The sequence below is a fragment of the Ichthyophthirius multifiliis genome (assembly GCF_000220395.1).
Source record: "Ichthyophthirius multifiliis unplaced genomic scaffold scaff_1120509251241, whole genome shotgun sequence".
NCBI classification, from domain to species: Eukaryota; Ciliophora; class Oligohymenophorea; order Hymenostomatida; genus Ichthyophthirius; species Ichthyophthirius multifiliis.
In genome coordinates this window covers 42445-57761 of record NW_004086066.1, presented here as the reverse complement: position 1 = coordinate 57761, position 15317 = coordinate 42445, and the positions used below count along the sequence as shown (strand labels likewise).

Below are 15317 nucleotides of genomic sequence, written 5' to 3'. Positions count from 1 at the left end.
AACAGAAATAAAATATGAGAAATAAAATGAATAATAAATTTAATAAAACAATTAAAAGATAATAAAGTAATAATAAGACGCTTCATAATTAAATGAGCAAGAAAATTTAAAACAAAAATAACCATTTTCGCCTTTAAATAAATTAAAAATTAAAAGGCTTAGTAGCGAAAATTAAGATCAATTTAAACTTAATTAGGATAATAGTCCTCGTTCTATTTTAAAGAAAAAAATTTTTAATGAATCATAATTTTCTTATGATTGTGATAGTTAAAGAAGTAAATCTTATAAAAAAGTTAAGTTTAAAGAAAGTAATTTCAAAAAATAAAAAAAGAAAGGAGGTAGATGAATTTTGTATATTTTTTTTTATTATTACTAATTTAAATAAAAAATAAACATAATTAATTTTATTTTTACTTTCCAATTTCTTTTATTTTATGTATATAGTTGTTGCTTATTATCTATTAAATTTTTTATATCTCTACTAATAATTATGTAATTATGTAATTATGTTAATTTTTTAAACGCATTATAATTAATTAATTAAATAAAAAAATATCATATTTATTAATTTTAAAAGTTAAATAATTTATTATATAAAAGTAATTTAAAAATATTATATATTACTTAACTTCGTATACAATTATATTTAGATTCGAAAAAAAATTAATGTTATTATTATAACTAAAATTAAAACCTATAAATTTCAAGATAAATTAGAGCTTTGTATACGTTTACCTTTTAATTTAAAAGTATAGAAATTCCATAAAGAAAATAAAACCTTAAAATATCAAAAATTAAAAATTTTGATAATAAATTGTTAAAATGAAAATCTTTTTTTAATTTTTTATTAATCATATTTAATATTTTTAAAAATTATATAAATTAAAAAATAAATTCAAGTTACCAGAAATCTTTGTATAAAACCAATAAAAAATAAAAATCCCTATTTTAGAAAGAAGAGAGATTTTAAAAAGAAATATTTTATTTTATAAATCTTTAAAGCAAGTAAAAGTGAAATAAAATATTTTTAATACTGTAAATATATACTTTTTTAAAAAATTACATAAATTAGTTAATATTAAATTTATACAGATTTTTATTAAATTTTTTGAAAAATAAAAAGAAAAAATAAATTTATATTATAAAATCTATAATTATTTAGTTTAGGATAAAATTATTTTTTATAGAAATTAATAAAAAAAAATTATATTTTATTTATATTATAAATATTTATTATATTATATATTAATTAATGTTTTTATTAAAAAAATTATCAAATATATAATAATATATATATAAAAATAATTTTTAAATTATTTAAATAAAAAATTTTTATTAAAGAATAAAAAAACACAAATCATCAAAACATGTCATTTATTAATATAATTAAAAATTAAATATCAATTTATATTTGAATTATATAGAAATTGAATTTTTATTTTTAAAGCTGAATATTTTAAAATAATATTTAGACTAAAGCTAAATATTTGGATTAGGCTTTTTGAAATCATTTTTTTTTAGGAAAACAAAAAAAGATTTATAAGTTATATTTATAATTAGTATTTTATTTATTATTAATTTAATTTTTTAACCCTTTATAATAAATATATTAAATGTTTATTTTTAAATTAAAAAAAGCATTTCAATCATTAAAATTAAATAAAATAAAAATATTTATAAAGCAATTAAATTAAAATTATTTATAATTATATGAATATACTATTATTAATTTTTTTTATTTATTTATAAATAATATTTTATATATTATAATTATATTTTTTCTTTTATTAAAAAATATAAAAATAAGTTTATATTAGATATATTATTTTAAATTGAAATTTTGAATATATTATAGTTGACTTTTATTTATCAATAAATTATTATTTCACTTATAAATACCATTTAAATTAAAAAACAAACTAATTTTATTTTTATATTTTTCAAATTACACATTAACAATTGATGAATTTACCATTATTATTTTTTTTAATTTATAGTATTAAATTATCTTATTATAAAAACATTATTAATTAATTTTATTTGAAAAATAAAAATAAATATGGTTAAATAATTATTATTATTTACTATTTTATTTTATATTTTTAACATTATTAGTTGTAACTAAGATAACGCCCCATAAATTTATCAATATACTTATTGTGCTGATAAAAAAGAAGTTAGATCAGTCTAATGTAATGGTAAAGAAAGTGATCAAGATGTTGCTAATGTAAATTGCTGGCAAGCAAGTAAAATATTCTAAAGTTACTATAAAAATGACAAACATTGTTAATATTGGGAAAATAGTTACAGGATAACAAAATGTTAATCAAAAGATAGAATGCCATAATGCTATTACTTATGTATGAAGAATATGCCTTTAAAAAATATTAGTAATAAAAGTTAAGAATTTACTGATAAATTAAATACTTAAATGAAATGTGCTTATTTTAATGAATATTTTGAAAAAGAATATATTGAACCGTAAGATCCTTTACCCAATAATGATTAAGCCGGGAGCAAAACTTTGTTTGAAATTACAATTCTTCTAATTGTATTACTTTATATTTGAAAATTAATTATTAAGTTTCAATCTATATTATTATTATAATATAAAAGCCTTTTAATTTTAATCATGTTATTTAATATTTTTTATAATATTTTTATTTTTTAAAATAATAATTTGATAAATAATTAATTAAAGATATAATATTTCATTTTTAATTTTAAGATTTTTATTCCTTTTTTTTTTTTTTACATTTATTTCATAAATTAATTATTAATTAATAAAAATAGTGTTAAAAATTTAAATAAAAGTAAAAAGTATAATAAATTGAAATAAAGTAATATTTTCTTATATGAACTCTAGTTCTCAATTAAAAAATCAAGAGCAGAAATATTAAAATTATATAAATTGGTTAAAATAGAACAAAATATTAACGGATGGAATCGAATTTTATTTTTAAGATTAATTACCCTTAATTAAAACAACAAAAACAATAAATGCGTATGAAGCATTTATATGTATTCCATATAACATAATAATATCCTTATAAATGGCTAAAAAAAGTGAAATAAAGGAAATAATTAAAGAATATGACTATTTATTTAATTAGAATGATAACTATGAAGCTCATATAAACATATTAGTTTTATTTGTTATTTTAGAAAAAATGAAAGTCAAAAAAAGTAGATGGTTTGAATATTTTGAAATAGCGGAAATAACCTAAAATATGAGCAATTGGAGTATTTCTTAAATTTAAATGATAGGAGATTCATATTTATAAAAAGAAGCAGAAATAATGAAAGAAGAAGTTAAAAAAAATAAAGAAATATTAGAATTTATTTTATTTGTTTATTTAAATAAAAAAATATATAGATAAAATATTTATATGATGAATATAAGAAAATAATATATAATAAAAGTAAAATTTTTAATAAAAACGAATTTAATTCTTAAATTTTTAATTGGAGTTACAATTTCGTCCTTTCTAAATGTTTAGATTATGATATAAATGATAATTGTGCTATTATTCCTATAGAAATTAATACAAAATATCATTTTAAAGATTAAAATATATTTTAATTTTATGTAAATAAAAGTTTTGAAAATGAAAATAAATTCCATAAAAATTACATTTTAAAAAATCAATATTTGAACTTGAAGTTATTAGATATATAATTTGAAGACTCTTTCTAAAATAAAATAAAGTAATAAAAACATTTATAAAATTAACATGGTTAATAAATCATAATAATATTTATCAAAAAAAATAAAATAAAAAAGAATAATTTATTTGGAAATAAGTTTTCTCAGATTCTGAAAGTGAATAAGAATCAGAAGGTGAAGAATAAACAAGATAAATAAATACTATAAAATTGTAGGAAAATGATGTGATAAAATAAGCTTTAGAAAAAGTTAAAAAATATGAATAGATCTAAAGAAATATTGTATAAGAAAAAAACGAACAAATACACGAAAAACCTAAAATTGAAGAATAAGAAAATCTATAAAAAGAGCTTTTATAAAAAACACAAATTGAAAGAAGTTTTAACTATAAAAACTTTTCAAAAGAATTAAATGAATAATATTTAAATTGGATATCTTTAAAAGATTAAGATAATTTTTTAGTTTTTTGTTCATCGAAAATTCTATAAAATAATGAAGAAATTAAACTTTCGTTTGGTAAATGCTCAAACAGATATTTATGTCTTTATCATAGTTTAAGCTTTTCTGAAAACGAATATGATACTTATTCATTTCGAATCAAATGTGGAAAAAAAGAAGAAATCAAAGAAAATAGAATTTAAGATTTCATTTATTTAGGATATGAAGATTTTGATAATTTAACAAAAGAGTTCAAATTAAAAGTAGGAGTTTTAAATGAAGATTTTATTATTTATTTGAGAATGAATAAAATTTAATTTTATTAAGGAATAGAATAATAATAATTATTAGTTTCTAAAGCCAAAAATGTAAATTTTGAATTAAGAATATTAGAATTAGGTATTTTAATTTTAGAAAAAATAATTCAAATGAGAAAAAATGAATTTGAGGCTAATTAAATTATTTTAAATAATTAATAAAATATTTAAATTAATTAATTAAAAAAAAATTGTATTAATAACATGTTGCTATTATTACTTTTTAATTGAATTTATTTTAAATTGCTAAATTAATACTTTAAAATGTTTCTTTTTTAAAAAAAAGTAAAAGCTTTTAAGAAATTTATTTAGAGAAATTCGAATAGTTTGATTTTGATAATTTAACATTCCTTAAAAATAGGAGATATCTTAGATTTTATCTTTAATAAATTTACGAAGGAATTTATAATTAATATTGATAATAATAAAATTATATTTTAAAATTTTCTTTATATTTTTTTTATATTAATTGATTTACAATTTAAAAATAATAATTAAAAAATTAACGATTAGATCAATTATTAACATTAATAAAATTTTTAATATATTTATAGTCAAAAACATATACATATTTTTATTTTCAATAAAAATTAATTGATTGATTTATTAGCAATAAAAAAGTAAATATTTCTCTCTTATTTTAAAAATAATAATATAAATATAATTTTAAATTTAATAAAAATTCCTATCGATTAAAATTTCATCAATTTTTTTTGTTTTTATAAAAATAATTATATATAATAATCTTTTAATAATATAAAAAGAAATCAAAATATTTCTAATCACAAAAAAGAATAATACTTAAAAAAATATAGTTTATAAATGTCTGATTTTCCTGAATTTAAATGTGCTGATAGAATCGAATAAACTTGCAATCCAATTCGTAACTACGTTGAAAAAGTAATTCCAAATATAAATATTGAAGAATTTAAGAATAGTCGTCCAGCTTAGAACTTAAATCTAACTCTAGGAGACCCAACAGCATTTGAAGAATTTAAAACAGATCCTAAAATATTAGAACTATGTGCTAAAGGAGTAGGTAAAATAGATGGTTATACTGATTTTTAAGGCAAGCTAGAAATAAGATAGACTTTGGCTTAAAAATATTAATTCAATAATGGTATCAAAATAACTGAAAACGAAATTTTTTTAACTGCTGGATGTTCAATGGGAATTTATATATCTTTAACTGTATTAGCAAATCCAGGAGATAATTTTTTATTTCCTTCTCCTAGTTTTCCCTTGATAGTTACTATGGCTTCTAGTATGGGAATTAATGTAAAATTTTATAATTTAATTGAAGAAAAAGACTGGGAAGCTAATTTAGAATAGATGGATTAATTAATAGATGAAAAAACAAGGTAATTATAAATATTTAATATTTTTATTTGTTTTTGGAAAAAAAAAAAAAGATTTATTTATATATGTAATCCTTCGAATCCATTATCTTCTTTATGGAATAAAGAACATTAGTTAGAAATTTTAAAATTAGCATAAAAACATAATAATTTACCTATTGTTGCTGATGAAACATACGAGCATATGGTTTATCCTGGATTAAAATATTTCTCTTTTGGAGAGTTAACTGAATAGGTTCCTGTTTTTATTATTTCTGGTTTATCCAAAAGATGGTTAGTTCCAGGTTTTTATATTATATTATATTTTATTTTATTATTTTAATTTTTTTAAAAAAAAAAGGATGGAGAACTGCTTGGTTGATTCTAGTTGGTAAAGAAGGTGTATTTGATGAAATAAAATAAGGAATAAAAAATATTTTGAACTTTATTTTAATGCCTAATACGATTGTGGCAGGAAATTAAGTAGAAATATTAAATACTAGTAATGATTATATAGATGATAAAATGAAAAAGTGCTAAGAAAGATTTATTTTATTAAAAGAATTAACTAAAAATACTGTAGGAATTAAGCTTAAGGAATCAAAAGGAGCTTTTTATTCCGTTATTGCTATTGATTGTAATATTTTAAAATTCGAAAATTCTTAAGAATTTGCTTCTAAGTTTTTATAGGAATAAAATGTTGCAGTTTTTCCTGGGGAATTGTTTTTTGGAAAGAATTTTTTTAGAATAGTACTTTGTTCGGATTTAGATGTTATTAAAGAATTAGCAATTAGATTAAATAAATTTTGTTTAAAATATTAAAGATAGTAATGAGTTTATTATATTTATTTTTTGTTTTTCTAAACTTTTTATTTGTAGATTGAATTTATTTATTTATTTTTTAAAATAAAATATATAATAAAAATTAATAAATAATAAAAAAATTTCTTCATTTGTTTTTCTTTTTTTTTTAATTCTAAACTATTTTACGTCTTTTTGGCATGTATATAATTTAATTTGGATTTTTTAACTTTTTCACATTATATGATTTTCGATTATTAATAATTTTAACTTTTTTTTATTTTTCTTAAATGTAAAAATTTAATACATATCTAGAATAATTTTCTATTACTCTGTCTACATTATTATGAACATAATAATATTCAAAAATCTTCATTTTGTCAATAAATAAAAGGAATTATTATTTTTCTAATTAATATTATATATCATTATTATCTTTAATATTAATAGTAGCAGCAGTAGGTTAAAAATTTATATGAGTATTATTATTATTATTATTATTATTATTATTATTATTATTATTATTATTATTATTATTATATTTTTCTTAAATATTATTTATAAAATTTTCTTCATTTTATATACTTTTTTTATTACTTTATATATTTATATTTTATTAATAAGTTTCTTCGTTATAATTATTTATTTAACGATTTTTTTTTTCTCCTATTTATTCTAAAAATTACTATATTTAACTTTACATTAAATTTATATTTCTATCTCCCTTTCTTCTTTATTATTTTTTCGGTATATTCTAATTTATATTAAGTACACTATTTGTTTCTTTTACATATTAAGGTTTATCTATTATTTAAACTTCTTGTTTTTTTATTTAAAATGATTTAATTTATTTATTGTTATTAATTGAATTATTATTATTTGAATTATTTTAACTATTATTTGAATTATTATTTGTTTAGCCACTAAATTTATTTTATTTTTTATTATTACTTATTAAAATACTACTTCCATTACTTTGTTTACTAGATAAAGACTAATTAATATTTTAAAATGTCTAATTTTTAGAATTTAATTAATTATTATTTATATTTATTTAATTATCAGACGTTTATAATTATTAATAGTCTTATAATTAACTATTTTATTAACTTTTAGAACTTTCACAACTATCAAGTTACTAAGAAATTTCTAAATCTATAGATTCTTCTATTAAGATTCTTTTTAATTAATTAAAATTAATTATATTATTTAATTATAATGTATTAATATCATTTTTTTATTAATTTTGATTATATGAAATCTCCTATTGTTCTATAGATATTTTAGAAGAACTAGAAAGCGACTAATTTAAAGATTATGATTAAGATGAGGAAAGTGAAGTTTCAGAACTAATTGAGGTTTTTTTACTGATATTTTGATTTTTATCAAAATTATTATTATTTATATGAATATTACTGCAAAGTTAAATATTATTTGCTGTTTATATTCCAAATTTAGAAGTAAAATTTTTTTATTAATTAACTGTTCTTTTTTTTTGCATTTTCCTTATTTCCTTTTCAATTGAAGGGCAATTATCATTATTAATATCAATGCCACTTTTCATTTCTTCTTTAAAAGAATATTATTCTATAGCCGAATTATTACCTTCAATTTCTTCTTCTCCAAAAAGATGATTAAAAGCTTCATAATATTCTTAATAGTATTCTTCATTGTAAACTATATTTAAATTTTTTTCTAAATCTTAAAAATCTTCCTCAAATCTTGAATCTTACATTATTTTTAAAACCCAATATTATATTTCTAGACAATTTATTCTTTATTTTTTATTAACTTTCCTTTTAATACTTTGACGTTCTTTTTGAGGAATATTATATAAATATCTCTGTATTATCATATTTTTTGATAATATTAAATGTGTTTTAGGACAATTTATTGCTATATGAGTAGTTTCATTACATTATGTGCATTTTATTTTCGCACTTTTATACTATTTCTTAAACATTATATCATCTTTTATCATTTGTATTTATTAGTAATCTTTATCGTTTTGCTTTATTATATTTAAAAAATCATCTCTTCTTAATTTGTAAATTCTACAAAAATCTCCTGCTTTTGCTGTAGCTGTTCTCTTTTGCCCAGTCAAAAAAGATAATTCACCAAAACATTAATTCTTTTTAATTGTTTTTATTAATGTTTCGTTTCTTCCTTCTTGTTAACTAACATAAATTATATTTACTTTTCCTTTTACGATTTAATATAATGAACAATCATCCTAATCATCAAAATTAAATATTATGTCCCCTGGAGAAAATAAGCATTCATCCATTACATTTACAAGTGTGTTTTTTTATTCTTATAATTTTTTATAAAAAAACAAGAAAATTAATTTACCTAATTATGATATTATAGGTATTTATTATAGATATTTTCCTTGTATTTCTTACATAAGATCTTATTAAAGTTATATAGATAATTTATTAATAACTTCTTTTTCCCGTTCTTTTTACGTTTAATTGAATTCGTTATAAATATATTCTAAATAATTGCTTACCCTTATTCTCAAATCTTGACTTATTTTTTCTTAATCCATTAATTTATGAATTATTTACATATTTTCTTTATATTCTTAATTAGCTTTGTTTATATTTTATATAATATTTCCTTTAATAATATAAATATATATAAAGTAAAAAAAATATATATATACCTATTGAATTTAAACTATAAGCATAAACAATTCCTGTTTAAAACATGCAGCAAATAGAAAATTAGCATTCTAAATAGTTTTTAGGAACAACATCTCCATATCCAACAGTAATCATTGTAGCTGAAAGATAATATAAACTATAAACATATCTGGTATAAACATTAGCTTCTATAAGATTTTAAGCATGAATCCAAGTGTCTTCTCTATTTAAATATTTAATTTCATAAACAGCTTTTAATTTTATACAATATATATTTTCTTTAAAAAAAATAAAAAAAGTACCAAATCCATGCCAAAATAAACTAAAAATATGGCAAACACTTCCAATACTAACCATTAATTTAATTAAATCAAAAAGATTTTTTCTACTTGAAAAATAAAAGGCTAAGTCTTCTACTATTCCAAATAAATTAAATATCTTTAAAAAAATTGGAAAACAAACAATAAAATCATATACATGATATCCTGTTTTATAATCAATAAAAAACGCAAAAATAGTTAATTAATACATTGAAAGAAGGTCAGGTATTAAAGTTTTTTTTAAATATTTTTGAATTATTTTTGTTCTATTTAATACTAGTTCTCCTTTATGCAATATCCCTGTATTTAATGTTATTAAAACATCTGCTATAAATGAATAAAAACTAATTCTTATTATTAAAATATCTATATATGATAATTCCTTTTGAAAAAATATAACTAAACTAAATATAAATACTAATATTATAATAAATATCATTTAGTAAAATTTAAATAGAATCTTAAAAGTACCATATGGAGCTAATATTGGTATTTTATTACTAATTATTTATAAATAATTTCCTATATAAAGCAAAATAACTTTAAACATCTATTATTTAAACTTTTATTACCTTCCAAATTCATATATTGATGTAACATCACCTATTATTTAATGCTAATTCATGGACAATTTATCCAAAATTCTAACATTTTAAGTTAAACGTAAAAAAACTCGAACCAGTTTAAATAATAAACGTACTCCGCTTTTTAAAACTATATTGTTCCAAAAATTATTATATTCTTAAACTTATTTAGGATTTTCAGATTATAATATCTAAGGATAAAGATTCGAAATATTATTTAAATATTAATTTTAAATCGATTTTTTTGAAATATCACCTATATTTTTTTTTTATTAAATTTAATATAACGCAACTTTTTAATTTATTTTATCCATTTTTATATATTATTTTTTTTCTAACTATTTTTTAAAAAAATTTAATATAAATATTAATAATAAATAATTAAATGTTTTTTAAAAAAAATTTCTATTAAATTATTTTATAATTGATTGATTGTTAAAAAAATTAAATCTATAAAGTAAATAATTTTATTTATAACAAATTATTTTGATAAATAAATCTTCGATTTTAAATTAAAAAATAATTTAGTTAAAAATATATATATATATATATATATATATATTTATTATAATATAAATATAATATATTAATATTAAAATAAAAGTTTACGAATTTTAATATATAAACTGAATTTTTTTAATTTTTTTATTAAATATTTAATTTTATTAAATAATAAATAAAAATATTAATAAAGTTAAAAGTTGTTTAAAATATTTTAAATTAATAATTCAATATGTTATATTATTATAGTTTATATAAAAATATTTGATGAAGTAAAATTTAAAATATAATTAAGAATTATATAATATTATCTTTATTTTATAAATAATGAATATAAATATTTATAAATACTAAGAAAATTAATATTATGACAAATTCTACAATTAATATTTACAATTTTTTTTAATATCTAATTTAATTTAAAAAAATGTAAAATTTATATATTTTTTATAACATATATAATAATTTATTAACTTTAGTATAATAAATTTTTTTTATTAAATCATAATGTTAATATTGATTTTTTTAATTTATATATAATTTTTTTTCCAATTTTTTTTTATTAGTAAATTAATATATTTTTTGATTTATAAGACTATATTTTTTATTATTATTTATTTTAATTTTTGTATTAAATAGCTATTTATTAATTTCGTTGTATAAAATGAAAAATCATTTCTAATATTAATAATTTTTACAAATTTTCGATATAATAAAAATATAATTACAAACTTAATAGTACATTTTATAAAATTAGTAAATGAATTTAAAAATTTTAAAGATTATATATCCTTTAAATTATAAATTATAGCATTCATTTAACCTTACTAAAATATGATTTATTTATTATTAGTTGCTCTTCCTTTTTTTATTTATATTATGTAAATTTATTAATAATTAAGACTATTATTTAGTATGAATAAATTAAGAAATAAAAAATAAATTGATTACTTTAAATAATTATTAATAAAAGCATCCATTCTATTTTAAATTGTATAAAGAAATTTATATTATATGAATAATAATTATAATAAAATATTTTACAATTATATAAGTTATTGCTTTTTCAAATAAGTTTGAAAAGTAATTTAGATGACATTCTACGAAAAGTTCTTTTTTTAAACGATATTTAAATAATTTTTAAAATTATCACACAAAGTTTTTAACTTATTATATTTAATAAAATTTTCCTTAAAATAATTTATTTATTAATTTTATTTTATTTTTTTAAAAAAAAATATAAAAATAAAATAAAAAAATATTGATTAATATATATATATATATATATATATATATATATATATATATATATATATATTATATATTATAAATTATTTTATATATTAATACCTTTACAATTAATTTAATAAAAAATATAATTAAATAATATTAATTATATTTTTTATAATTTTTTTATTTCTATATTAAATTAAAAAAATCTTATGTTATCTATTTTTTCTTATATAATTTATTAAATATAAAAGTATAAAATATAAATATTTAAATAGAAATATTATTTTTAAATTCATTTTAAATATTATTTTTATTATTATAGCTGATTAAAAATTAATTTTAGAAAAATAAAATAAAATAAAGATTAAGAATATAAAAAAAAAATTCATAAAATTATTTTCTTTAATTTTTCTATCGTTTCCTATTTTTTTTAAAATAAATAAAACATTAAATTAATAATTCATTTATTAATCTCAATTATTATTTTATAAATAAATATAAAATAATTATAATTAAAACTTAATTAATATAAACAGAGTAATAGAGACTGTATATTTATGGCACATACAATTTTTATTTCATTTATTTAATTTTTTTATTAATATTACAATTTTAATTAAATGATTTTTTTTAATATAATAAAAATTATCATATTGATTTTGCAATTATACTTGTCAATATAAATAAATCTTATAATGCTCAAAATAGTATGATTTTAAACATTAGTTTAACTTAATAGGAACATGAAATTTTAGAATATTAAATTATGTTCTATGTAAAATATATGCACACGCGCGCGTGAACTAATAAATTAGTATTATTTTTTAATAATTAAAACATAAATATTTAAAATTTAAAGATTTAAAGATTTTTTAAACATAATTAATAAAATTTAAGTATTTTGATACTTAAATTAATTGCTTAGAAGAAAGAATACTAATCTTATTTAGATTAAACTAACTATTAGATTGAAGTACAACTAAAACCTTTTAAATAAATGATAATAGAATTTATTTTAAAATATATATGCTCTTTGAATTCTTTAGAAAGTTTTAAATAACTAACTTGAACATCAAGAAATTAATATTTATAATTTTTAAATTAGTTAAAATAAAGAATTGATTATGGAAAAAAAAATATGTGTAAAATTTATTCATAATAAAATTTAATATTTATTGTTTTTTAGATTAGAATTTATTGATTTTAATTAAATCTAAGTTTATAAATTTTAATTAAAAGTTAAAACTTAGCTATTAGAGGAGTTTGAAAAAAAGAAAATTGAAGTAATAAAATCTTAGTGATAAAAATAATGACGTTTAAAATCTAGAAATGTAATTGTATACTTCTTTATCATCTTTCTTTTGTTCTCTCAATAATTAAAAGGAATGTCTTTTTTTTAGAAAAATAATTAGAAGAAGTCAACTCAATATTATTTTAATTATGATTGTTTTGAGTTAATTTATAATATATATAATATAATATTTTTAAAAAGCACTTATAAACAAATAATTAATAAAAATTAATGGAATAAAAGAAAAATATTAAAATATATTACAAAAAGTTAAGAAATATTGTTTTAGTTAATAAAAAATTAAGAATAATTTATTTTAAAACTAGAAATAGTTAAATAATAAACAAATTTATTTTAATTTTTTTTTTATATATATTTAAATCAAGAAGAAATAGTAAAAATAATTGACAAGGAAAAATAAAAAATATAATACTATATTTAATTTTTAAAGAATATGTATTATATAAATGATATTTGATTTCCTGTAATAAAAAATACATTTTATATAATAGAAAACTCTGTATTAATCAAAAACGAAAGAAAGTATTTAGACTAAATTTGTTTAGTATATTTCTTTCTTTTTTTAAATAAAAAAAAAATTATAAATATTGCGTTAATTTTAAAGTTAATATTTAGAGTGAAATTCTTATCAAAAAAAACTTAAAATTAAAAATAAATAATTCGTGTTATTATGAATTATTGTTTTTAAAAAAAGGTTAATTTTTATAAGATTTAATATTTTATTTTTAATTCATTTTATTTATTGAAATTTTTTTTTTTTTTTTTTTTCATTAATATAAAGTTTAATATTCTTCCCAAAATTAATCCAAAAATGTTTTATACTTTTTTGTTTCTTAACCCTAAATTTCAATTGCGGCATTATTAGATACATTTGTTGGTGAAATTATGTTTTAATATTATTTTATGAATCTTTTTTTTATTTTTTATTTTTATTTTAATATGATATTTTATTTACTCTGTATCATAATTTTATAAAAATTTATATATATCATCATTATTTTAATAATCTCCTTTTCTTCTAGGAATTATATGCACAAAAATTTAATCGATACTATCTTTTAATTCTGGCTAATAATTCTTTATTATTTAAAAATTAATACTTTTTAAAAAATAAATATCAACAATTTACATGTATAAAAACTGTAGATGAATCTGTCATAAAATACTTTTCTAGTCCTCTTGTTAAAAATTTAATTAATAATCCAATATCATAAATCTTTTTTTATTTGTTTTATTTTCTTTTATATTTATTAAAAAAAAAAAAAAAACTTCTGAAGGTTCTAATTCGATAAAATTAGAAACTTGTCTTTTAGGTACTAATAATACATCTAAGATTTTTTATTTTATTTTTTATAAATAGAGAAGAAAAAAAGTTTTACGTCCTGGCATTAATTGAACACAAGGTATAATTGCACAAACATATTATTTTTACCATAAAACAAATTAATTAGGAATTTCAAATTGGCCTAATTTAATATTACTCATAATTAATAATTAAAATAATTAGTAATAATATATATATATATATATTTTATTTAAAAAAAAAAAAAATTATTTAAATTTTTAAAATAATTTAATATTTCTTTTTACAATGATTTTATTTTATTTTTTATAAAAAACATAAATTGAAAAAAGTAAAATTCCATGTTTAAATAAAACTTTTATCATATAGCATTTGATAATATAATTATTATTTATTTTATTTTTTAGTTTTCTAAAAAAATACATAATTATTAATATATTAATAGATTTTAGATTTAAAATCAATACAAATATTATGTAAAGAAACTATTTTTTTCTTATAATCACTAAAAGATTATTCAATTATTTAGTTTAATTTTAAATTTTTTTATATATAAATTCGAAAATATTATTCTTATATATAAAAAAAAACTTAAATTTCTAGTTTTTTATATTTTTTTAAATTAATATAACTTTAATTTCTCCATTATTGTTTTACTAATATCGATAAATTCATATATTACTATATTTCATATTGCGATTTTAATATAACTTTATTTCTGTTGTATTCTTTATATTAAAATAAAATTTTAAACTTTAATCTACTAAACTAAATTAGAATTCATGTAATATTATTAAATAAATCTAATTTATCTTATTAAATTATTATTTACACACAAAAATTAAATTATTAATAT

At 15.3% G+C, this 15317-nt stretch overlaps 2 protein-coding genes across 2 annotated transcripts, besides 14 other annotated features; one reads left to right on the top strand and one right to left on the bottom strand. All coding sequences in view use genetic code 6, as the record gives it.

Moving 5' to 3' along the window:
* Positions 1–485: 485 nt before the first annotated feature.
* Positions 486–515: a microsatellite.
* A 688-nt stretch (positions 516–1203) lies between these two features.
* Positions 1204–1252: a microsatellite.
* A 481-nt stretch (positions 1253–1733) lies between these two features.
* Positions 1734–1779: a microsatellite.
* A 2777-nt stretch (positions 1780–4556) lies between these two features.
* Positions 4557–4608: a microsatellite.
* Positions 4609–5169: 561 nt separating this feature from the next.
* Positions 5170–6660, top strand: IMG5_166560 (tyrosine aminotransferase, putative). The gene is made up of 3 exons (XM_004030124.1): positions 5170–5783; positions 5835–6064; positions 6121–6660. Exons 1-3 carry the CDS (start codon positions 5245–5247, stop codon positions 6591–6593), a joined length of 1242 nt encoding a protein of 413 aa, XP_004030172.1. The 5' UTR covers positions 5170–5244; the 3' UTR covers positions 6594–6660.
* A 380-nt stretch (positions 6661–7040) lies between these two features.
* Positions 7041–7100: a microsatellite.
* Positions 7101–7136: 36 nt separating this feature from the next.
* Positions 7137–7179: a microsatellite.
* A 238-nt stretch (positions 7180–7417) lies between these two features.
* Positions 7418–7449: a microsatellite.
* Positions 7432–7475: a microsatellite.
* A 215-nt stretch (positions 7476–7690) lies between these two features.
* IMG5_166550 (hypothetical protein) lies at positions 7691–10227 on the bottom strand (the record flags this gene model as incomplete). The annotated part of the gene is made up of 4 exons (XM_004030123.1): positions 7691–7738; positions 8044–8237; positions 9229–9459; positions 9511–10227. Coding segments are annotated over 4 exons (1190 nt in total), but the record flags the coding sequence as incomplete, so codon positions are not given.
* Positions 10228–10646: 419 nt separating this feature from the next.
* Positions 10647–10699: a microsatellite.
* Positions 10700–11118: 419 nt separating this feature from the next.
* Positions 11119–11160: a microsatellite.
* Positions 11161–11841: 681 nt separating this feature from the next.
* Positions 11842–11874: a microsatellite.
* A 7-nt stretch (positions 11875–11881) lies between these two features.
* Positions 11882–11942: a microsatellite.
* Positions 11883–11959: a microsatellite.
* A 163-nt stretch (positions 11960–12122) lies between these two features.
* Positions 12123–12166: a microsatellite.
* Between the last annotated feature and the right edge of the window lie 3151 nt (positions 12167–15317).